This window comes from Sardina pilchardus, chromosome 14 (assembly GCF_963854185.1).
Source record: "Sardina pilchardus chromosome 14, fSarPil1.1, whole genome shotgun sequence".
Lineage (NCBI taxonomy): Eukaryota > Metazoa > Chordata > Actinopteri > Clupeiformes > Clupeidae > Sardina > Sardina pilchardus.
The window spans coordinates 11,911,611-11,935,721 of NC_085007.1; the positions used below are offsets into that span (position 1 = coordinate 11,911,611).

Here is a 24,111-nt window from a genome sequence, read left to right on the forward strand (position 1 = left end):
AGATGGCACTTTTCTTCTTATTTATTTTTTTTGTTCTTTTCTAATTTATTTCTGGACACTTGAGCACAATGAATCTCATTACTTATACTGTAAATTCTTTTATGAGTATATGACAATAAACTTGAATTGAAAAATTGAATTGACAAGTGTAGCCTACCTATATGGAAAAAGTATAGCCTTCCGAGTGATATAATTCTGTATTAAAATAACTTAATAACCGTATCCTACGTTTTGCCATGTATTTGGGCTCATCATATAGGCTACTGTGCACCATAGCACCAACGTGCAAAATATTAAAACAAATATGCTTATAATAATGCGTGGACAGTATTTTATGTCAGATGGGTTTCTGGTTGTCTCGAAATACCTTGCAGTCTAACAACCTGTGGCCCAAATGAGAGAAAGGACGTAAGGTTAGTATAGCGATGCTTGCACGGTATGCGTTAATAGAATACAAATTGTAAGAGACTTAGGGGAAATGTTTTATGGCCTCTTATTATTATAGGCGCCATTTGGTTCACGAAAGCAATATCTCTGTACACATCCGTGGGTGTCAATGTCAACCGAAATCAACAGAAAATAATTTGCATTAATTCGAATGAATTTCGCATTCATTCGAATGAATTTCGCATTAAGGTAGCCTACACTATGACCATGAACTCTATTACCTCCTTCAAGGAGGTTATGTTTTTATCGGGGTTTGTTATGTTTGCCTGTTTGTTTGCAAGGTAACTCATAAAGTTATGGATGGAATTTTCAGGAAAGGTCTTAATGACCCTAGGAAGAAACTGTTATATTTTGGGAGTGATCTGAATCACCGTCTGATCCAGGCCGTTATGTTTTCTCTTGGTGAAGATCTGAGTAGACTACTTTTCTAGTTTAGACTAGCAGTGCAAGTAGCAGCGCACTGTTGGGAGAGGCATGATTTAGGCTATATTACTATCATTAAGGGACATCAGTAACAATATTACTAAACGTGATTTAGGCTACTGAAAACGTTTGCAGTTTAGTGTAGATTTACAGTGTAGGCCTATTTGTCGGCAGCCTTGGCTACAAACGTCATAGCCTGTGATGTGAATGAATGATAGTGATCACGAAGGTAGTAACATAATGAAATGTTGAAGTGTCAACCTTTTTATTGACACCAATTGACACCAATTAACTCACCGCGCCTCCCGCTCCAAGAGTATTTAAGCCGGCCTTCTTTTCTCTTATGCCACACGCCCCGGCGTTCGCAAAAGTCATCCCTCCTCCCCCCAGGTTTCATGATCAGTCCATTCAGCAAACCCCCATTCCCAGTTTTCAGGATAAACCCCATAGGCATCGCTACACGCAAATACTCTGGGAAAAAGAGACTCATCATCGACCTGTCAGCTCCACACAACAGCAGCACACCGAGCATTAACAGCTTGATCCCCGTCGAGGAGTACTCGCTACAATATCATTCGGTTGACGACGCCATCACCTTGATCAAAAAGGCAGGTAGACACTGCTGGTTAGCCAAAGCCGACATCACCTCAGCCTTCAAGGTTATGCCCATCCATCCGGAATTCTGGCACCTCTTCGGAGTCAAGTGGCAAAAGAAGTTTTATTTCGCAGTCCGCCTCACATTCGGCTGTCACAGCAGTCCCAAAATATTCGACACGCTTTCAGAAGCGCTATGCTGGATTCTCCAGAATAATTACCAGCTCACATTCCTTGTGCTCCTACTGGATGATTTTCTCGTCATCATCCCCCAATCCTATCCACCGGCCCTAGGCATTTCCACGCTAACCGAGGCATTCCAAAAGCTAGGAGTTCCACTCTCCGAAGAGAAAACATGCAGTCCCGATTCTAGACATTACCAAAAGAAAAAAAAGACTGAATCTCTTCCCTGCTGAACAGCTTTTTAACTTCTCAATCCCACACCAAACAAGAAGTCCTCTCCCTCCTAGGCCACCTCAATTTCGCCATGCGAATCATTCCCCAGGGCCGCCCCTTCATCTCGCATCTTCTCAACATCACCTCATCAGCTCCGTCTCTCTCAGACATCATAGCGCTCAACGCCCAGTCTTTGCCCGATCTCAAACTATGTAAAATGTTTTTAGAGGAATGGAATGGTCTGTGTATGTTTTACGACGAATGCCTTTTATCCCCAGAAGACCTCCAGTTATACATCGACGCAGCCCCTTCAATAGGCTTTGGAGGTTTCTACAAAGGGCGCTGGTTCGCATCCTCGTGGCCACAACAGTTCACAGAGATAACTGCTGAAAAAGAGTCTTCAGCCTTGTTCGAGCTCTACCCCGTGGTCATCGCGTCCCTCCTCTGGGGGAAGGAGTGGACATCCAAAAGCGTGCTAATTCACAGCGACAATGAAGCAGTAGTTAACGCCATCAATAACTCACGCTCAAAATCCCCTGCGCTTTCTCCTCCGATTAGGCGTTTGATCTGGACAGCAGCCAGCTACCAGTTCTTAATAAGAGCAGATCACGTCCGAGGCTGCCACAACCAAATTGCTGACTCACTCTCTCGTCTCGATTTTCAGAGAATCAGAAGTTTGGTTCCAGAGGCGGACCAGTACCCTACTCCACTCCCCAGCTTTTCGGAGACAATCTTCCTGTAAACCACCCCCTCAGCTATCTCCAGCCCATCACGACCGACCTAGCCCTCCGAGCTCTCGCACCCAGGACTATGCAGTCCTACTGGACTGCCTGATCCTGCTTCAAACAGTTCCACGCAATCCACTCATTAACATTTCCCAGTTTTGACAATTGTTATCTTCTCATTTATCACTTACGCACACACATCACTCTAGATCAGAGTCTCCTCTATTAGAGTATACTTAGCTGGCATTCACTTCTTCTATAAACTCATTTACGGCTCCGAATGCCCTTCCTTCTCCGACATCAGGTTAGGCATGCTACTTAAAGGTATCCGTAGGCAGCAGCCAGTCCCTCAAGACTTCCCATTACCTCTAGCATTCTCGCCGCCTGCCTCGCTAAACTTCGCAAAGGGGTCATATCACAACACTCCGACTTCACCCTCTCCGTTATGTTTTTACTGCCTTTTTTTGGGCTGCTGAGATGTAGTGAGTTTACGTGCCCCTCGGCACACTTCATTCCCGATATCCACCCATGCATTGCAGACCTCGAGCAGTTAGACCGAGACACCATTCGGTTTACTATCAAACAGAGTAAAACCGACCAGTTTCGGAAAGGACACCCCATATTAATTTTCAACCATTCCTCGGATCTTTAGCCTTTCCATTACCTATCTAACTACATCTCATATCGATCTCAAGCACCGGCTACTAGCCCGCTTTTCATTTCAGACGAAGGGGTACCCATCACCCGTAAATTAATAAATAATAATAATACAAAAATACATAAAAATAAAACAAAAGGGGGTTCACCTTGATTGTGAGCTTATTACATTAATCTTATATAAATATATATTATAAGTATATGCTTAACCCATATATAGAATAACAGGTGTCCATCTCCTAAGGAATAGGGGTAATTTTAGCTGTAGGATGGCAGTCATGTTCTCCATCATTTGGATTTGATTACACCTCCACCGTAGGAGGCTCAGGCTGCATCCAACACATTGTAATCATTTTCCTTGCGATCATTAGTAGGACATGCAGAATATAACACTGGTCTTTTGTAAAGTTTTGTTCTGTTGTTTTTTCCAGCAAAATGAATACAGGGTCAAATGGTATGTCCATGTGAAGTATCTTCTCCAGTTCTTCCTTAATGTCTCTCCAGTATGGCTGTATCTTGGGACAATCCCAAAATATGTGGGTATGGTCTCCTACCCTCCCACAGTTTCTCCAACATTCATTATTACCCCTATTGTTAAACATACTAATCTGAAGTGGGGTCCTAAAGAATCTCACCTTTACCTTCCAATCAAACTCTTTCCATAATTGACTTCCCACCCCTTTATGACATTCAGTACATATATCCTCCCATATATCATTTTCAATTATTGTATTAAGTTCCATCTCCCATTGTCCTTTTATGTGTAAAGTGTTGTCTGACATATCTGATGTTAGTTTTTTGTATATTTGAGACACTTGGTGCTTTGTTATTATGCGGTGTTCCAGTATATGTGTGAAATGTGTTTCAATACAACTGGGGTCTCTCCTGAGTAGGTCCCAGTCTGCATGTTTTGTTATGTAGTTCCTAATTTGAAGATATCTATAAAAGTCACTTTGGGGCAGATCAAATTTATCCTTAATTTGTGAGAAAGTCTTGACAACCTGTCCATCTAGAAGCTGGTTGATTATTCGTAGGCCTTTCTCAGCCCATCTTCTAAAGACTATGTCCACTAAAGATGGGAGAAATTCTAAATTACCTACAATGGGCATGGCCCTTGACAAAGCTGCCCTTCCTCTTAGGTGTCTTTGGATCGTATTCCAAATCTTGAGGGTGTATTTTGTGTATATGTTCTTAACTTTGATTTTCTTTTGTGATTGTTGGCTGAGGAAGGGCAAAATATCTAGTGCTATTCCTGGTAGACAATTCTGCTCAATGGACACCCAACCCATTTCACCTCTGGCTATCCATGCTACTATTGTTCTGAGCTGGGCTGCCCAATAATACACCTTTAAATTAGGTAGACCCAGACCACCTTTTTCCTTAGATGACATCAATATTTTCAGCCTGACTCTTGGTCTCTTATTTTGCCAGATGAATTTTGATATACGTTTTTCAAGCACTTTAAATGTGGACTGGGGAACTATAATGGGTAACGACTGAAATAAGAACAGGAGCCTAGGCAAAACATTCATTCTCACAGATTCAACCCTACCAAATAGTGACAAAGGTAACATTTCCCATCTACTTATGTCTATATTGATTTCTTTTATCAATTTAGTGTAGTTTGCGTTATATAATTGTGAAGGTTTCGGTGTTAGGAAAATCCCCAGGTATCTAAATCCCCGCTGCGACCTCCTAAAAGAGACTAGGTTATCTAGTTGTGAGGGCCAGTTACCTACTATCATCATGGCTTCAGATTTATCTGTATTAACTTTGTTACCTGACACAATACTATAAGCATTAAGGCTATTCATGAGTGCTGGGATAGAGGTAATAGGATTTTCTATAAATAATATTATATCATCAGCAAACAATGAAATCTTATGCTGAACATTTCCTTCATCCCTTATACCCTGAATATGTGGATTGGTTCTTATTAGCTCCGCCAGTGGTTCAATACTTAGCGCGAAGAGAGAGGGGGACAGAGAGTCTCCCTGTCGCGTTCCCCGTCCCAGTGGGAAAAAATGTGAGCAGTGTCCATTGACTCTCACTCTAGATATGGGTTTTTTTATAAAACATTTTTATCCACTTAATGAATGTTTCATTAAAGCCCATGTTTCTGAGGGTCTGTTGGAGGAAGAAAAGGTCCACTCGGTCAAATGCCTTTTCGGCATCTAGGCTCAGGAGCATTGATGAAACATCTCTACTGGCTGCAACTGCTTGCAAATTAAGTACCCTTCTAACATTGTCCATTCCCTGTCTATTATTAATAAATCCTGTCTGATCTAGTTTCACAAGTTTATGTATATATTTTTGTATTCTCTTTGCAATTATTGAGGTTAGAATTTTTAGATCTACGCATAACAAACTAATTGGGCGGTATGACATACTGTACATTGTGTAGGATCTTTATTTACTTTATGAATTACACTGATTACTGCTTCTGACCATGAGTGCGGTGGGTCTCCCTCTCTCAAGGCATAGTTATAGACTCTGTTCAATAATGGTATTCATTTATCTACAAATGTTTTATAGTATTCCCCTGGGAATCCATCTGTCCCTGGCGATTTGTTATTTTTAAGCTTAAGAATGCTCTCTTTAATTTCCTCATCTGTAATTGGAGATGATATTGCATCAGATTCTGATGGTGTTAATGCATTTAATTTAATCAACTTAAGAACATTTTCAACGTTTTCTTCTTTATGGGGGTCCCTCTCTTCTTCATATAACTTTTTATAGTAGGTAGCAAATGCCTCCGCAATCTCGTTAGGCTGTGTTAAAGTCCTACCTTGGCGTGGGCATGATATCTTATGTACAGTTCTATTAGATTGTTCTTTCCGCAGTTGAAAAGCCAGCAAGCGGCTGGCTCTATTTCCCATTTCGTAATATTTCCTGTTCAGAAATCGTAATGCTCCTTCAGTTTTAAAAGTTAACAGGTCATCTAATTTGTTTCTAGTTTCTTTTAATAATCCTAAAACCTGTGGGTTGTTTGTCTGTTTATGTTCTGACTCCAATATCTTAATTTCTTTCTCCAGTTTGTTTTGTTCTGACTGCCTTTGTTTTTTCAGCCTTGAGGAAATAGCAATGATTTTACCCCTCATCACTGCTTTAGCTCCCTCCCATAAGATAGAGGGGGATACAGATCCATTGTCATTTAATGCCATATAATCTATCAGCTCTTTCTGTATTTCTTCTTTAGTGAGCTCATTACTCAACAAAGAAACATTCAATCTCCAGTACTTAAACTGTTTACAAGGTCCCATGCTTATCTTTAGAGTCACAGGTGCATGATCTGAGATTGTGATGGGTTCTATGTTGCAGTCACTGGTCCTGTAAAGTTCTGTTCCAGATATCAAAAACATGTCTAATCTAGAGTAACTTCCATGTACCTGAGACATGAAAGTGAAATCTTTCTCTCTAGGATGTAGATATCTCCATATGTCAACTAAACCCAACTCATGCATCATTGCTTGTAGAGTAGTAGATTTTTTAGACACTGAACCCACCGTTACTGGGAGCCTATCCATATTTGGTTTCAGGACACAGTTAAAGTCTCCTCCTATTAAAATAATACCCTCTGCTTTATCTGCTACTAATGTTCCAATATTTTTGAAAAAATCTCTGCTGTCTTCATTTGGAGCATATACATTTAATAAAGTTATTTTTGTACCACCAATAGTCCCTTTCACCATCACATATCTCCCTTCCTTGTCTGTAATTGTCTGTATGTGGCTAAAGTAGACTGATTTATTAACCAGAATGGCCACCCCCCTTTTCCTACTACTCTCAAAGGAAGAACTGAATACCTGGTCCACCCATTCTCTTTTTAATTTCAAGTGTTCTTTTGCTGACATATGAGTCTCCTGTATCATTGCTATTGAGCAGTGTAATTTTTTAAGTTGGCTTATTATCTTTTTTCTTTTGATTGGACTGCCTAGACCTTTAATATTGTAACTAACACAAATTAAACCATCCATGTCTTATGTGAAATTCTGAATTTCCACCCCAACACTCTCACCTTCAAAGGTACATACATGGAACAATAATGTAAGCATACTTTTTGCCCAACATTGAACTCAAGGTGAAAGAAGAAACATAAGTATAAAATAGAACAGTTAAAGAAAACATAACAATAATAAACCATAGATTTCCAAATACCCAACTGATTTCCTATAAGCCCATAGAGTTGTTTAGTCCCCAGACTATTAAGAAAACCAGCCCCCGCTGTAACCTGGGCGAAGGATGGTGACCACTCCTTCGTGGGAATCACACAATGTGTGTCGGCGCTGTTGGTGTCCACCTCGTGGATCTGTCGCTGCGCCCGTAAGCAGAGTTCCATCCAATATTGTAGAGAATAGTCATTATCCTAACCGTTTCGCTGTAACATTTCCTCTAATAGAAAACTTGGCATGTGCTTAAAAGTTCATTGATCTTTGGCAAAGAAGGCATGCATATCCGCGCGTGTCAGCATCGTTGAAGTTCCTTCACTTCTCCCCTCTGCGCTTTTCCAAGTAGGCCTACCATACCTGGCCATCTCCCCTTCCATCTTTTCACGCTCGTCTATCTTGGGGTGAATATCCACCTCTCGAAGTGTTGGAAGGGCTTCTGTGATCGTCGCGAAAGTCTTTTCACCAGAATCTAAACATATCTTTAGCTGTGCTGGGTAGATGCATTTGGCTTTGATATCTTTCTGTTTTAAACTCTTGATCACTTTTCTCACCTCCGTTCTTTTCTTTTGCAAGTCTGGGGAGTAGTCATGATCGAGTTAGATCTGCTCTTCGTTGTAGACAATTTTCTGTTGTTTCCATGCTTGTCTGAGAATGGCGTCCTTCACAGAGTAATCCACGAATCTTACTATGATGGACCTGGGAGGGTCGGTGGGGTTTTTTGGCTTGGCTGTGAGCGCTCGGTGTGCTCTCTCAATTTGCAAGTTTGCATCAGGCCTGGGGTCAAGTACTGATTTCAACAGCTCCTTTACAAATTCCTTCGTGTCTGCACCCTCGCTTCCCTCAGGCACTCGATATATCCGTAGGTTATTGCGTCTAAGTCTATTTTGCAAATCTTCGCATCGAGCCATTAGATCTACATCTTTGCGCAACAGGTATCTCAATGCCCTCTCATACCTCATCCCATTGTCCTCCACCTCGCCAACGCGATCCTCCACTTCTGTTGTTCGTGTGTTTAAGTTTTTTACTTCACCCTTTAGCTCTTCCATAGATGATTTTATTTCGGCAAGCGAGGCCTTGATTTGTTCTTGCCCCTCGCGGTTTTCGGCTCGCATCTTTTCCAGCTCAGCCATTACTCGTGACTCGTGGTCCATGTTGGGCCCAACAACTTGACCTTGCGTCGTATTTCTACTCTCTTCCTTCGGGCTTTCGCTTTTTTTCGATCCTTTGCCTCTAGATGATGTTGCCATCCTGTCAATGTAGTTGTTTTTGCCAAGTTTTCATCGATTTGTTAGGATTTTTAATGGTCAGATAGACGGAGCTCCGCTGTTAGCTTATACCCTGCACATGACGTCACCGGAAATCCAGATTTGCATTTTTTGTTTGCAGTTTGTACAAAGTAGAGTGAAACCAAGGCAGATTGCAGTATCTACATAATGTTGTCACTTGCCATTACTGCATTCTGCCTTGGTTTCACTTGCCCTTACTCAAATTATGTTTATGAATGTGACTCCAGTATATGTTTAGACATAAGATTGGAAAAGGGGGTCACACTTGTATAATGCAAATGATTATGTTAACTATGTCATTGAATATGTTGTACAAACAAGAAGAGTGAAATGGTAAACTTTTAAGAAATCATCGTCCACATCATAGTTTGATGCTGTGTGGGGTTATGGACTTGGCAGTTTTGCATGGAATTGCCCATACAGTATACATATAGACAGTATATAAAGATACACGTGAACAACTCATACTTAATTCAACACAAGGTCTACAGACCTTAGAGGTGTACATTTCATTTCCATACATCAAAGCGTTCGCCCGTGGCAATTCGACGGCGAAGCCTCCAAACAGGAAGTGAGGTCAAATCTCGGAAACGCTTTGAGGTATCAAGACCATATTTGGCGAGATGATTTTGGACACCATCCAAAGTAGCCTCAGTAAATTTGTTGTAATTTGGCCTCTAGGGGGCGCCACAATTAGCAAAAATGCATTTTGGCTCATATCTCTTTACGTCTTTGGGATGACATCTACATTTTTACATTTGAGGTGCTCTGGGCCATACCACTGATGAACCTAGGCAACCCGTCAGGTCAGTGTAAGAATTCGGCAATCGCGGGCAACGCCTCCAAACTCGAAGCAGCTTCGCGTCTTGGCCAAACTTTGGCGCACTGGGCATTGTCGCGGCGCGTCGGAGCAAACACACTTTGCACTTTCCCACCGGGAAGTGCATTCTAGTCTTAGTTGTCCTTTAACATTGATGTTGTAATACTAAGGCCGCGTTCAGACTGCAGACGAATCTGATTCAAATCTGATTCCTTCTCATATCCGATTTTTAGGGCTGACTGTTCACACTGCCCTTAGCAAGTGTCCAAATCGGATATGGCTCTGTTCAGACTGGGTCACATTAGTAACAGATCTGACAGGTTGCTGTAGCAACGAAAACAAACATTTCTGCCATCAGGAGGAAATACTTGCTAATTTGGTGTGATTATAGGACAATACAACTAGGTGAGTGTTCATTGAATGCATGCGTACGTGTGCGCATTTGCGCGACAGAAACCGAAACTAATCAGTGGCAAGCTCCGCTTCAAACTGTTGGAAGGCTATTTAATTATTTAACGGCATTTTAATAGAACAATATGTGGATTCTTGCAACTTCCATAGAAACAGAGCAGAGACTGTATAATGCTCTATTTAGCATTGAGTATTGTTAAGTCACGTTTAATATAACATGGTCAAAAGACATAGCCGTAAGGTTGCTCCACAACTCGAAATAGGTGGGCGGTCGCGCACGTAAAGTCACGTCACGGACAGTCAAATCCGATCTGAGTGTTGGGAGCTGTTCAGACTGAGACGCATCTGTCCATGTCCGATACGAATGTGATATGAAACTACCTCCTGGATGTGGTTTGCAACCGTTTCGCAAAAATCGGATTTCATGTGACCGGTCACTGTTCAGACTTCAAAAGTGACATCCGATACAAATCTGAATGGGCTAAAAATCGGATTTTGGCTGGCAGTCTGAACGCAGCCTAAGTACGTCTGAATGTCTACTTTCCATGCCACCTGTATTACACAGTGACGATGAAATTACATGAATACTTCATATACAGTGGGCGTTGGTTGACATTGGCCGCTTTCACGTGAGATTCTCATGAGAATCACAAGTAAATCACGTGTATTTTATTTATTTTTCCCAAGTGAAGCTGCAATGTCCCAAACAACCACCAGGTGGCACTTGTGAGCAGGGTTAGGAATGTCGGCATTTACCACTAGCCAAACAGTCCCAAATTGAATTCAATCCCGAAGCAAGCTGAACATCTTTTCCGCTTTTAATAGCCTAGTCTCACGACAAAACTTGTTATTGTTTATGAAGGTGTCTTCTGTTAGCCTATTTTATGAAGAGGCATCTGGCTGTTTCGTTTAGGTTTGTTTTGCTGTCACTAATGGTTTCATGAGGTAGGCCTAACCACTAAAAGCATAAGCCTATGTCTAAGCACAACTGTGTTCTCGTTTTTGGGTCAATTCATACATTTTATTTCAAATGTGTGGATAGGCCGATGGTACGCTTGTTTTTATGCTGGCAACAAAACAAAATGGTTCACGAATGTTATTCTTGATTCTAAATGCGGGAAACAATTAAAAAATAAAATGTCCCATTTTCCGACGCACAACAAACCTCCTGCCTATAGAGAGCCGAAGTCCCGCCCTTCTATTTCCGGTCTATGGGACCTATTTCACGATTTTTTATGCACGGGAGTCAATGGAGAGATAATTATTTTTTGGTCCCGTTCGAGTTGGACCGTGCATTTCACATATGATGTGTGGGAATTTAAAAGATAATTTTTCACATTAATAAAGTTCTGTTTTTCGTTAGACTTTAAAAGTTATGTAAGTTTTGTGCGAATCCGTTCAGTGGACTACATCTCTCGTCTCAGACGATGCACGTCACCAACTAGCAAACGAGAGGCTGGCTAGTTAGCTAGCTATTATGCTAGTTAACGGTTACATCTTGCTGCCAGCTAAGTCACTTAACAGTAGTGTTTGTACAGTCTATGAATGAAATACAGCTTATCTGATGTGTTTAATCCTCTGACTCATGATATTTTCATCGGCAAGGGGGAAGCTCAAATAAGACCTGTTGCTGGCGCCCGTGGCTGTAAATTGGTCTAACGTCACTAACGCGACTGATGTGTATGTAGTCGTTGGAAACACGATCTTTCACAATGTTGTAATTCACTAGCTACGACATACTTTTCAAATGTCTTTACATGAAAAATTGTCATTAAAATTGACAAACATCATATGGGTAATTCAAGGCACAAGACAATCGGACCAGAAAATAATTTATATTTCTCCATTGACTGCCATTAAAAAAAAATCCAAAGATAGGTCCCATGGAGGCAAACGGAAGGGGCGGGACTTCGGCTCTCTATAGCCTATATGTGACCTTCCACGGCGAAATCAGTCACAATGTCCACATTTTCAAAATCAAAGTTATTACGTTTTCAGGAAGGAGCATAATCAACCTTCAAAACGATACCTATATCTAATTAATTGAACGTCATATTACTGAAATATAAACATTCAAAGGAGTTGAGTTCATCCTGTCATGCCAATAGAAAAACGGAGAAATCTGCCTCTGAAGTTAACCGTCGGCTCAACACTCACGAACGCTTTGTAAAGTCGCCGCTATTACACGTTTTACGGTACTTGTATCAACGACATAGCACGCGGATGGCTTGGTGGTTGTCAATGAGTGCGTTTACCGTAAATATTGGAATAGAGGGGCAAAAAAACGAGACGCCTAACTTCCTGCTTCCTCTAACTTTCTCACCTCAACAAACTCACGTTTTTAGACTACAAAAGGTCAGTTTTTCGGCGAAATGTATTCACGACCGTACAGTGTAGACCTCCCACTGTTTCAAAACACTTACAAAAAAAAATCCACGATTTTAGCACAAGTGACATAAATGGCCATTTTTCTCAGAAACGCCTGTTGCGACAAGCGACTGGTTTTGCCGTGGAACGTCACATATAGGCTATGTTTATTTGAAATGTAAGCTGGCTGTTGTCAAATTTGTAAAATAAGATAGGCCTACTGGAGAAACTATGGTTTATGCTCTCTTATGTTCTTTCCAAACCGAATGCGAAGGAGGGAGAATGAATTACGAACTGAACGGTTTTGATCAGGCGGGAAACAATTAGCCTAAATATAAAAGGTCCCATTTTCCGAAGCACTACAAACATCTTGCCTATTTAAATATTCTATTATTTGGGCCTATTATAAAAGTTGGGACTTTTTCGTTAGAAAACAATTTCATTTGAATTATGGACTGACTTTGAATGAAGTTTGATCGGACTTTCAGTTCACAGAAGAAAGTTTCAAGACGCTAAGAAACACGTTTGCCCCGTGGCATTAACGGTGGCTTAATTTATTTCAAAAGGATATGACATGAATCCGGTTGTTTGCCGTTACTTGTCTTTTTTGACCTATAATGATTATAGGGGATGCATCTCATATATCACTGCATTGCGGTGTAGGCCTAATATTGACAGGTTTGAAAATCGTAACATTAGGCCTATTTTCAATCAATACATGTTTTTTCTTCGTTTTGTCTTCTCCTATATTTTGTTCGGCAAATTTGACAACTGTCAGCTTAAATGTCAAATCATATTTCCTTCCCTTTGTCGCCCTAGTAGGCTAGGCTATTGAGAGAAACGCAGAGAAACGAGAGAAATTGAAAATAAACACAGAGAGTTTGTAAATAGGCTAGGCTACATGTTTGCATGGGTAGGCCTAATGGACAATTTCAAGAATTCTGGTGAGATGCCGTGTTGCTTGGATGCTCATGAGCGATGACGAGTGGATGAGCGATTTTTAAAATCAGCCATACGATCAGTCAGAGGGTCGGATTCGGATATCTGTGTGTGCAGATTTTTCTGTCCGAACCCAATACAGTTAAAATGTCATTCTCTTGATGGTTTCTCATACTTAGGCTATGACAATACGTTTGTTTGTGTGGATCATCTGTCAGACAGTGAGAGGGAGTAGTCAGAGAAAGGAGATGGAGCTATAGCTCTCTATACGAGTATTGTGAAAGCTAATACTGACCCATTTTGAGCATAAGTCACAAATTATTATTGTTATTACATTGCATGTAAATGCAATGTACTGTTATCCCTGTTCTTCTTATCTTTATTATTCTGCTTCCGACCAAAATCAACGATCAAAGGCTCCAAAACCACTGAACCGTTTGACGTCATTCAAGCACTCCTACAAAGATCTTGAAACGGAGATTTGTTCTATTATTTTTCACATTTGTGAACTTTATACTTTTTGAGATATTTACGATAAAAAAGTTTAAAATTCCCATAGAGTTTACATTGAGACCCTTTGGCGGCAAAGATTAATTGTTACGTCAGTGCTCAGCTGTCAGTAATCAAGGATCTCTGATCCAAAGCCACCACCACCTCTGCGCTAAACTAAACCAGGCTAAACGTGAATGTTACGTTACGTCTACTCATTCAGCTGTAACAGCTGTGAAAACAGTCTAGCCTACCATGCCACGGCTGACCTGGACGTTATCGTCTTGTCTCCTGTTAGGCTACTCCTTACTTGATTTGTTTCGTTACAGTAGCCTAACCGGTTTGCTCTCGGTAACGTTATCAACAGCTAAAGACTGTATTTAGCTACGACAACCAAACTTGCTCCAGGCTAACGTTTAACGTCAGGGTAGGCTGCAAGGCGAACACGGCTTACACAATACAAGGGCTTTTAGCCATCTATGTGTAGCCTAGGCCTACATAAAATATCCTACTCTAAGCTAACGTTACATTTGCTGGATGTCCTACCTGTTGCTGCATCATCGTTGATTGGCGTTGTTTGTTTGTTAGCAAGCTAGTCGTTTCAGCTATAGGGACTTGCCAGCCAGGCAATCATTTAAAGCTTTCGGTATCATTCACAAATTAAAAACCTTTGTTAACAGCTTATTGTACATTCCTATTAGGACAATCACACACCTGGACTTCGAAGAACTAGCTCATCCTGTAATATAGCCTACATAAAATATTCTACTGTAAGCTAACGTTACATTTACTAGATATCCTACCTGTTGCTGCATCATCGTTGATTGGCGTTGTTTGAGATTGTATTCCGTATTGCCTGGCCCTATGGTCTACTTTTAACCTGCATTAGTGAAGGCTGTAAGCTATCCTACCAGTCGTTTCACTGTAGGCTACTAAAGTGTCAGCTCTTGCAACTCGTTTGAAGTTGGCAACTTCAATGTCAGTCTTTTAAATTCTAATAAATGAAGAGTTATTTTCCATAATAGCCTATATCCACAATTTTGATGCATTTTCATAAATCACTTTTTAAATGTGACTTTTCAGTGGAATTGTAATTGGGTTATTGTTATTTATCTCTTCTGTGTAGCCTAGTTGTCTTTTTAATTATAGGCCTAATACAATGTTTTACACAGTCAGCAACCTTTTTGCATTTGCATGCAATGGTAATTCCTTCCATGGAATTACATTTTCTAGTTGCATACTGCTCTGTTCTAAATATTTTTTGTTACACACTGCCCTACAAAATACTGTACCAGAGTCGTCACTATGATAGACATCTCATATACCCACAACCAGTCCCCACTCTGATAATCCAATAACCCAACATTACACTAATAAGTCTGCGTTCCATACAGCCCAGTTTTGTAACAAACACAGCATCCACTATTACAGTATTGCACATGTAGTTCAAAAAGAGACCAATAGTTAATTTTGCACACTGCCCTATTTTAAGCACTACATCAATAAGTAAGAAGTAATGCATACACAATAGTCACCAATAATTGTTATTGCACACTGCCCTATTGTAAATAATTTACTGTATATTGCACACTGCCCTATTGTAAATCATTTATATTGCACACTGCCTTACGTTTTGCATTTCAGAATAGCAATACTTTCCCAGTGTGTCATACCACAACAGATTCTGAAGACTGGCACTGAGTGGGAAATACTCTTTGAAATGGATGAGCACACATTCTACAGACATCTCCGCATTACCCACTCCCAGTTTGATTATCTGTCTTACCTCCTGAAGCAACTGGGCCTAAATGATGAGCAGAAAGGAGGCCCTGCTGTGATCCCTCTAAGGCAAAAGCTGACACTGTTCTTATGGTACATGGGCAATCAGAACAGTTTTCGGGAGGTATCCGACAAATGTAACATGTCGCAATCATCTGCACATCGATGCATTGTTGAAATTCTCACAGCATTTTGCAACACAGTGCCCTCTTTTGTTTGCTGGCCAACCTTATGTGAAAAGACAGCCTCCTCTGCCGCTTTCAGCACAAAGTGTGGCATACAGGGCATTATCGGGGCCATCGATGGATGCCACATAAAGATCCAGCGACCAAACGACAGAGGAGGGGACTACCTGAACCGCAAAAATTACTATTCGGTTGTTCTGCAGGGGATCGTGAATGAGACGGGGAGGTTTGTTGACATATTTGTGGGTGCACCTGGCAAGGTGCATGACGCAAGGATTTTGAGGAAGTCAACGTTTTTTGAAAACTGGCAAGAAAAGATGGGGGGGTTCATGTTGCTAGGGGATAGTGCCTACATTGGACAAGCATACCCCTTCATCATGACCCCGAAGAGGGACAATGGAGCACTCACCATACAGGACCAACTGAACAACTCCAGGATAAGCCGAGGCCGAGTGGTGGTAGAGCAGGTGTAGCCGGAACGGCTGTCAATTCCAGCTACGCTGCGTTGTGTTCTGGTGCGGATACTGAAGACACACGAAAGATTCCTTTCTGGCTCTTTATTTCTTGAAGAAATAGAAACAAGGGCACGGATGCAGTTTGCCTTCATATAAAAACAGTAGCCTCCCTCAGTCGAAGGTAAATACAGACTGACTTGAATTGCATTCAAAGATCATAAAACAAAATACAATAAAGAATTACTATGTAAAACAAATGTTTGCATTACATTGCATGTTATTTTTGGGAAATATCTCTTATTTCTAACCTGTTCACATATACAACCTACAGTACATGTAACTACATGTAGATGGGCTACACCACAATTATCATATTATCTAACATAATGCATGTAAATGATCATAACATTTGCTAACACGGTAATGGGAGTACATACCTTGAAGAAATAGAAACAAGGGCACGGATGCAGTTTGCCTTCATATAAAAACAGTAGCCTAACACAAAAAAGAGAGAAACTGAAGCATATAGGCTATCCTGCATGAAGACAACATGGCGAACGCTAACAACACACGCACACACATCATACAACGTGGTTAGCTAGTTAGCTATTCCAAAACGTCTCATCATCACTTCAAAAATACATTTAGGAACACAAAACCACTCATCCCGTATGCCCTTACAATACTACTCATGAATAAATCATATGGTACACTTAAACTGGCATTAAAACATATCAATTAAGTTTTAGTGAACACATCGCGTTTGATACATACCTCCCTCAGTCGAAGGTAAATACAGACTGAAGGCTGAACGCGATTGATGCAATACACTCCCTACACTATTCCCACAGAGGGCGCTATTGCACAAGATAATAATAATCCCAATACCAAAGCTAATTTCGTAGCAGAACAAATTAAGGATTTTGGAGAAATGAAACATATTGACCTCAGCCAAACACAATTGAAAACAAAAAACTTACAGAATATTTTATATCTGTTACATTCACCCCACTTTAATTTCACCAAAATCCTGAACACAGAGGGTACATTAACTAGAAATTAATCATCAATACAAAACATGTTCACATTCACATGGTCCAAAATAACCCCAGGAATCTAATTCCTCACACAGCATATCAAGCTACTTACAAAGTAAGTTCAAAGAAAAACAGTAGTTGATCAGGCTACTATCTCTTTTAGTGAATATGGTGCCTTTTACACCACATCAACTCATGGCACTCTTTCCCCTCCAATATGAACACCTTATCAGAATGTATAAACTAAATAAAAAACACTACACTCAGGTCTCTAATTTATCACTCTGTCTAAAACAGGCTGAGTAAAGACAGTGATCTTCGATTAGCCCCTTCTACAATACCCTTTGGAAAAGGTTTTTGCATCATGTTCTCTATAAGCCGGTTGACTGTTTTCACAACTCTGCCTGTACGTGTCCTAACTGTGTGTGTCCCTGGCCCTAAATCTAGTACTGGTGTCTGACGATCAATCACTACAGTAGGTGAGGTGTCATTAGAGGGCCCTGTCTCGCCTAATGCAGGAACACTTAAAATATCAGCGTCTACATCAGTTATGTGTGACTCCGGGAGAACACCAGAACTGGATGGGCCTCTCACAAGTAAGGCTCCTCTTCCTCCCCCTTGGTTTTCACTGTTACTGACAGGACTGAACTGAGGTTCCATAGGCGTCAGATGATCAGAGCCTCCGGCCGATGAGTATGGCATCTCACTCTCCATTCCTGGGTCTTCAACACCTTCCCCTAGCTCACTGTCAGTATCAGACGTCTTGCTTATCCATGAGCGGGTACGGTCCTCAGAAGCTTCTACTGCCAGGCTACTCAAGCCATCAATGGACGGAGGCTGGAACTCACTGACCAAATCTGAGGCACCTTCATCCAACTCCCTATTGGTCTGTTCTGGGACGGGTAGAAAACTCACATCCAACATCAAATTTCGGTGAACGACTTTGGTTCTTCCGCTCTCCTCCCTGACTTTGTAAATGTGGGTTTGAGGATTCCGGTCTATGACAGTATAGATGGTGGGCTCCCACTTATCCGCTAACTTCCTTTTCCCCCTTTCTGTTTTATTTGCAAGTAAAACCCTATCGCCAACATTCAGGTAAGTGCCACGGACTTTCTTATTGTAGCCAATAGCTTGGTGTCGCTGCTCTTTCCTTGCATGCTGTTGAGCAATGCCTGCTGCTACATGAAGGTTTGCCATCAGTTTTTCTGCATAAGTCCTGTAGTCAACCACAACTGGATCCTTCAGGACTTGTTTGAAGACCATATCTACCGGGAGTCTGGGGACTCGGCCATACATCAAATAGAACGGAGCGTATCCAGTTGTTTCACGGATGGTGGCATTGTAGGCGAAGGTCAAGGTTTGAACCTGTTGAGCCCAGTGTTGTTTGGCTGCCAATGGCAGAGCACGCAACATACTGCCGAGGGTCCTGTTAAACCTTTCAGTTTGCTCATTTCCCATGGGATGGTAAGCAGTTGTGTGTGACTTGGTGATTCCTGTCAGGCTGAGAAGTTCGGAGATGAGTTTACTTTCAAAATTGGCTCCCTGATCCGAATGAATTCGCTCTGGAAAACCGTATATGCAGAAGACATTATCCCATAACTTCTTTGCAACTTGTTTCGCAGTTTGGTTAACACAGGGAAATGCATGAGCCAACTTTGTGAAATGGTCTGTTATAACCAACACATCCACTGATCTTTGTTTGTGGTCCTCAGCACTCCAGAAATCAATACACACCAACTCCATGGGCGCAGATGTGCGAATACTCTCCAAAGGAGCTCGGGCGGCTGGTTCAGGGGTCTTTGCTAGAATACATCGTCGGCAGCATTTCACATACTCCTTGATATCTCTTTCCATCTGGGGCCAGAAAAAACGCTGTCTGGCAAGGTGTACTGTTCTAGCTTGCCCTTGATGTCCTGCAAGATCATGCACACCAGCAAGAGCCTTGTCCTTCAAGCTGGCGGGTAGGACAAACTGGTATCTTTTCTGTCTGGTCATAGGGTCTTTGATAATCCTATACAGGACCCCATCCTGGACTTTAAGCTGATGCCACTGTTTGCATAATGTCTGTGCACTAGCAATTAGCTGATTTCTTTCCTGTCTAAGTGGTGGTTTCCCCCTTAGGACAAACGGCAGGACCTCCCTGATGACTGGATCCCTCTCTTGGCAGTGCCGCAGCTCATCCAGAGAGAAAGCTGGAGGTGTGTCCTGTTCAGAAAGCACTGCCTGAGGAAGAGCCTTCAGAAACTGGATCGCTCTCAACTCTGCACCTTTTTCCCACTCAATGTGAGCTTCGCAAGAGGATCTAACATCCAAGGAATCCTGACTGCCAGCCACCCTGTCTTGAAGGGCGCCCATGATCAAACAGCCAGAATCACTTGCCTGGAGACACTGGACCTTGCACCGGAAAACCTCTTGAATGTTTTCCTCTTTTGTTCCCTCAGCTTCTGCCAAGAGAGTCTCATATGACTCACTGATCACCCTTTGACTCACTGACCTAGCAAAAGGATCTCTACTCAAGGCATCCGCCACAATGTTCTTTGCCCCGGGGATGTGTTTCAGACTGAATGTGTATGGGGAAAGCTTTGCTACCCACCGTTGTTCACAAGCGTCAAGTTTCGGTTTGGTCATTATATAGGTTAGTGGATTATTATCGGTCCACACTGTAAAAGTCTGACCCTTCAACCAATGACTGAATTTCTCACAAACACTCCACTTGAGCGCTAAAAATTCTAGGCGATGGGCAGGGTATCTCTTTTGTGAGCCAGAGAGCGTTTTGCTCGCAAAGGCAATCGGTCGTGCTTTGGTTCCCTCTTCTGGTATCTGGGATAAAACTGCCCCAAGACCGTCAAGAGAAGCATCAATGGACAATATCAGTGGTTTAGAGAAATCTGGATGGGTGAGGACCGCACAATTCAAAAGCTTCTCCTTGAGATTTAGGAAAGCGGAGTCACAATCATCTGTCCAGTCTGAGGGCTTGAGCTTTCTGAAGACTCCTGGATTCTGATTTGACTTTCCAGTCTTCCCTCTCCGCTTCTGACCAGCTGTGAGAGCGAACAGAGGTTTGGCTATTGAAGAGCAATTGGGTATAAAATGTTGGTAATAGAAGACCATGCCCAAAAATGATTTCACTCTCCTAACTGAAGGAGTACAGCCGTCATCCTCCATCAAATCCCTCTTTGACATTTTAACGATGACCTCCACCTTGTCTGGGTCAACAGCCACCCCATCACCATCAATAATGTGTCCAAGGAATTTCACTGACCGCCGCAAAAGATGGCATTTCTTGGGGCTTAACTTCAGATTGTGCTCCCGTAACCTCTGAAAAACAACCTCCAGCCTATTAATGGCCTCTTGTTCGGACGGAGCAAAGATCAAAAGATCATCCAGATAACATAACAAGCTGCTGAAGTTTAGATCACCAAAGATGCTAAGCATCATTCTCATGAAAGATGCGGGACTGTTGCAAAGGCCCTGTGGCATCCTATTATATTCATGCAGGCCAAGTGGTGTAGTAAAGGGAGTATATTTTTTGTCTTCCTCATGCATGGGCAGGTTATAAAAACCCGATGTGAGATCCATGGTGCTAAAGATGGTGTTACCACCAAGGGCTGCCAAACAGTCTGACTGATGAGGTAGAGGATGAGCATCCTTGATGGTCCTCGCATTCAGCCATCGGAAGTCTGTGCATATGCGGAGATCACCATTTTTCTTCCAAACCATCACAAGTGGGGAAGCATATTCACTTAGTGACTTACGTATGATTCCCTGCTCTTCCATTTCAGTGAGAACTTTTCGCAGCTTTTGATAGTGTGCTGGTGGCACCCTACGATATGGAAGGCGGAATGGACGGTCATCTGTAAGTCGGATTCTATGTGCGAAACCCTTGGCTTCTCCACAGTCTAGATGGTGTTTTGAAAATATATCCTGGTATTGTTCCAGCAACGTCACCAGTTGCATCTTGGTGGTGGGGCTCACCTCACAATGGTCAACATCGACATCCACCAGGCCGGATTTCTGTAGTCTCTGTCTCAGGTCAGTATTGTCAATATGTTTAGCAGGAGTAATTTGAACTGCATCACTCTCTCTTTGACAAGAGCCTTGGAGCAGTGCGAGATCCTCAACTGCGACACAAGGCGAAACATCTGCCAGCTTTGAGTTCTTTTTCAGCGTGAGTGGTTTATCTGTGATGTTGGTAACTTTCATGGGAGTCCAGCCATCTCCCCACAGAGGTGTGACCACCCTACCGACCATGATGCCTCGAGGGATACACTTTGAAGAGGTTGACTCCACTACGACCGTGCTCCCTGGTGACATAGGCACATTACTCGGCAGCCTGCCCCATAGTAGGTATTCTTGTCTTGGAAGCAAAGTCACTGCCTGGGTTAGCTTCACTGTACCCACCTTTTCTGGGACTTCTGCACCCCTCCACCTTGTGAGGCTAGCCATCATCTCCAAAAATTGCTCACATTCAGAAGACCCCTGTGCATTTTGTGAGATAAGTGTCCAATAGTTCCCATCGCTTTTCAGCTGATGCAAGACATATTTCAGCATGTTTGTGCCTATAATTATGTCGTCTCTCTGACCGGCGACCACCAATACTGGAACTGTACATTTTACCCCATACAAACTTAATTCCACTTCATACATGCACTTGGGGCTCACCTGTACTCCCCCACAGCCAACAAGGATGATGCGCTGCTCTGGCTCTTGTGGTTGAGATAGAATGTTCTCTGATAGGAGTCTCTGCTCTGCTTCTTCGCTTATTGTACAAGCCATTGATCCTGTATCAAGCAACCCTTGCAACTGGCCAGAACCATTAACCATCACAGGTGCATGGAATAATTCGCCAAATGGCTCAACCGTGTGAACATTCTGAACAAGAACTGTGCAATTCTCTTTCATTGCCTTACAAACATTTACATATGCCTCTCTTAATTCTTCATCTCCCTTGAGGGTTGACGCTTCGACGCCCACACATCCCCTCTCCAAATGTGAGCCACCTAGTTTAAACCTGCTACGCCCTGCTCATCACTAGGTTGTGTCTGGGCTGGTCGTGGCGTGGCATTAATTCTTGGTTTGCGCTGCTGGCAATCTCTCTTCCAATGACCAGGCTTGAAACAGCCCATACAGAGATTCTCCTGTCTGCAATGTCCAGTTGTTGAGTGTTCAATGGACCGACAAACTCTACATCTCTTCTGGGGAATGACTACTGGCCCTTTGCTTGGTGATACAACTGCAGCTGTCTGAGCTTTCTGCTCCAGCACGCGGTCCAGCAAACCGATGAGGGACTGAACGCAAACACTCTCTGCTTGAGAGGAAGGTGACGGCCTCATTGCACTCTGGTAGCTGGTTCTCTAATGCTATCACCACCAACAACTTCCTCTAATGCTGGTATCTGAGCATGCGCACTAATCTGCTTTGGGCGATTTGATCTACCTGGATTCTTTGCTCTGGCCTCTCTCTGATGTTCAATGAGGTGCTCCTGAATCTCGTTTGCTGTCCATCTCTCTGCTATTTTACACTTCAAGACATTTGAAAGAGTGGGGTCAGGGCAGTGCTTCACTAACATCATCGTTACTTCATGAGAGGGATCTTCAATATTCCGTCCCTGCCTCCTCAAACACTCATCTGCGACATCGACAGCTTTATTCAAACGGATCCAGTATTCCATGGGGCTTTCCCCAGTCAATGGAAGGGTGTTGTAAAAATCTGCCAGAGGCATCGAAGAGTATGTTACCTCACTAAAATGTTGCTTAAGTATATCAAAGATCAGCTTGAAGTTTTCAGCTGGCCTCACAGATGGAATACTGCGCAGGGTAACTTTAACAATGTCTCTAGCCTTTCCCATTAGTCTTGACATTATTTCTTGAGAGTGCTCCTGCTGTGGAACACCCCTCTTTCTCAGGTAAACATCCATCATTTCCTCCCACTCATGTACAGTATGCTTGTCAGTTCCATCTCCCCTGAAGTATGGAGGCTCTTTGACATCTAACTTCATCACTAACTTCACTCCAGTTGTATTTAAGTCAGAATGTCCCTGGCCCATGTTCAGAGTAGGTGTATGAATGGTTTGGCTATTTTGGCTACCAACAGATGCTTGTAACTGACTTGCTATGTTCTCCCCAATTTGCTGAGCTAACTGTGTTATGAGGTTCCCTATATCTGAGGAATTTACCCGTGGACTAGGGATAGGCTGTCTGGGAGAATGTTCATCAGTGTGCATGCGAGTGAAAGAGAATGCAGGTTGACCTACTGTACTAGCACCCTTCCCTATGTCTGGAATGTCCTCTAAACTAGGCATGCGTTGTCTGGTGGGGGGAAGTGCATCAGTGTGTATGCGAGTGGAGGAGAATACAGGCTTGCCTACTGAATTAGCACCCCTAATTGGAGTTGATTCCATCTCTCCAAAAAGCTTACCCAGTCCTAAGCTTGCCATACCAACACCCGAATGACCTGATGTCGCGTTTACATCCCTACCGTCTGCCATTTTAGCTACTAACAATGTTATAAACAGTACCAATAAAAGGTGAATAAAAAAATCAAAATGTAGAAAACACAGGATGAAATTAAACTGACTGAGATATAGGCGTTAACCACACATAATATTCACAATGTGTTTCGTAACAGTAGGCTATATGTCAGTGTTGTTAAGATGTTCCTACTCGTTGCAGCAACCACCGGCGATCAGTCTGGCGATGATCTGAAGTGATCCCATCCGGGTCACGGCACCAATGTAGCCGGAACGGCTGTCAATTCCAGCTACGCTGCGTTGTGTTCTGGTGCGGATACTGAAGACACACAAAAGATTCCTTTCTGGCTCTTTATTTCTTGAAGAAATAGAAACAAGGGCACGGATGCAGTTTGCCTTCATATAAAAACAGTAGCCTCCCTCAGTCGAAGGTAAATACAGACTGACTTGAATTGCATTCAAA

At 42.4% G+C, this 24,111-nt stretch overlaps 1 protein-coding gene across 1 annotated transcript; it reads left to right on the plus strand.

Moving 5' to 3' along the window:
- The first annotated feature begins 1,265 nt into the window (after positions 1 to 1,265).
- LOC134101244 (uncharacterized) lies at positions 1,266 to 2,602 on the plus strand. The gene is given in 2 exon segments (XM_062554841.1): positions 1,266 to 1,833; positions 1,836 to 2,602. Coding segments are annotated over 2 exon segments (1,335 nt in total).
- The last annotated feature ends 21,509 nt before the right edge of the window (positions 2,603 to 24,111 follow it).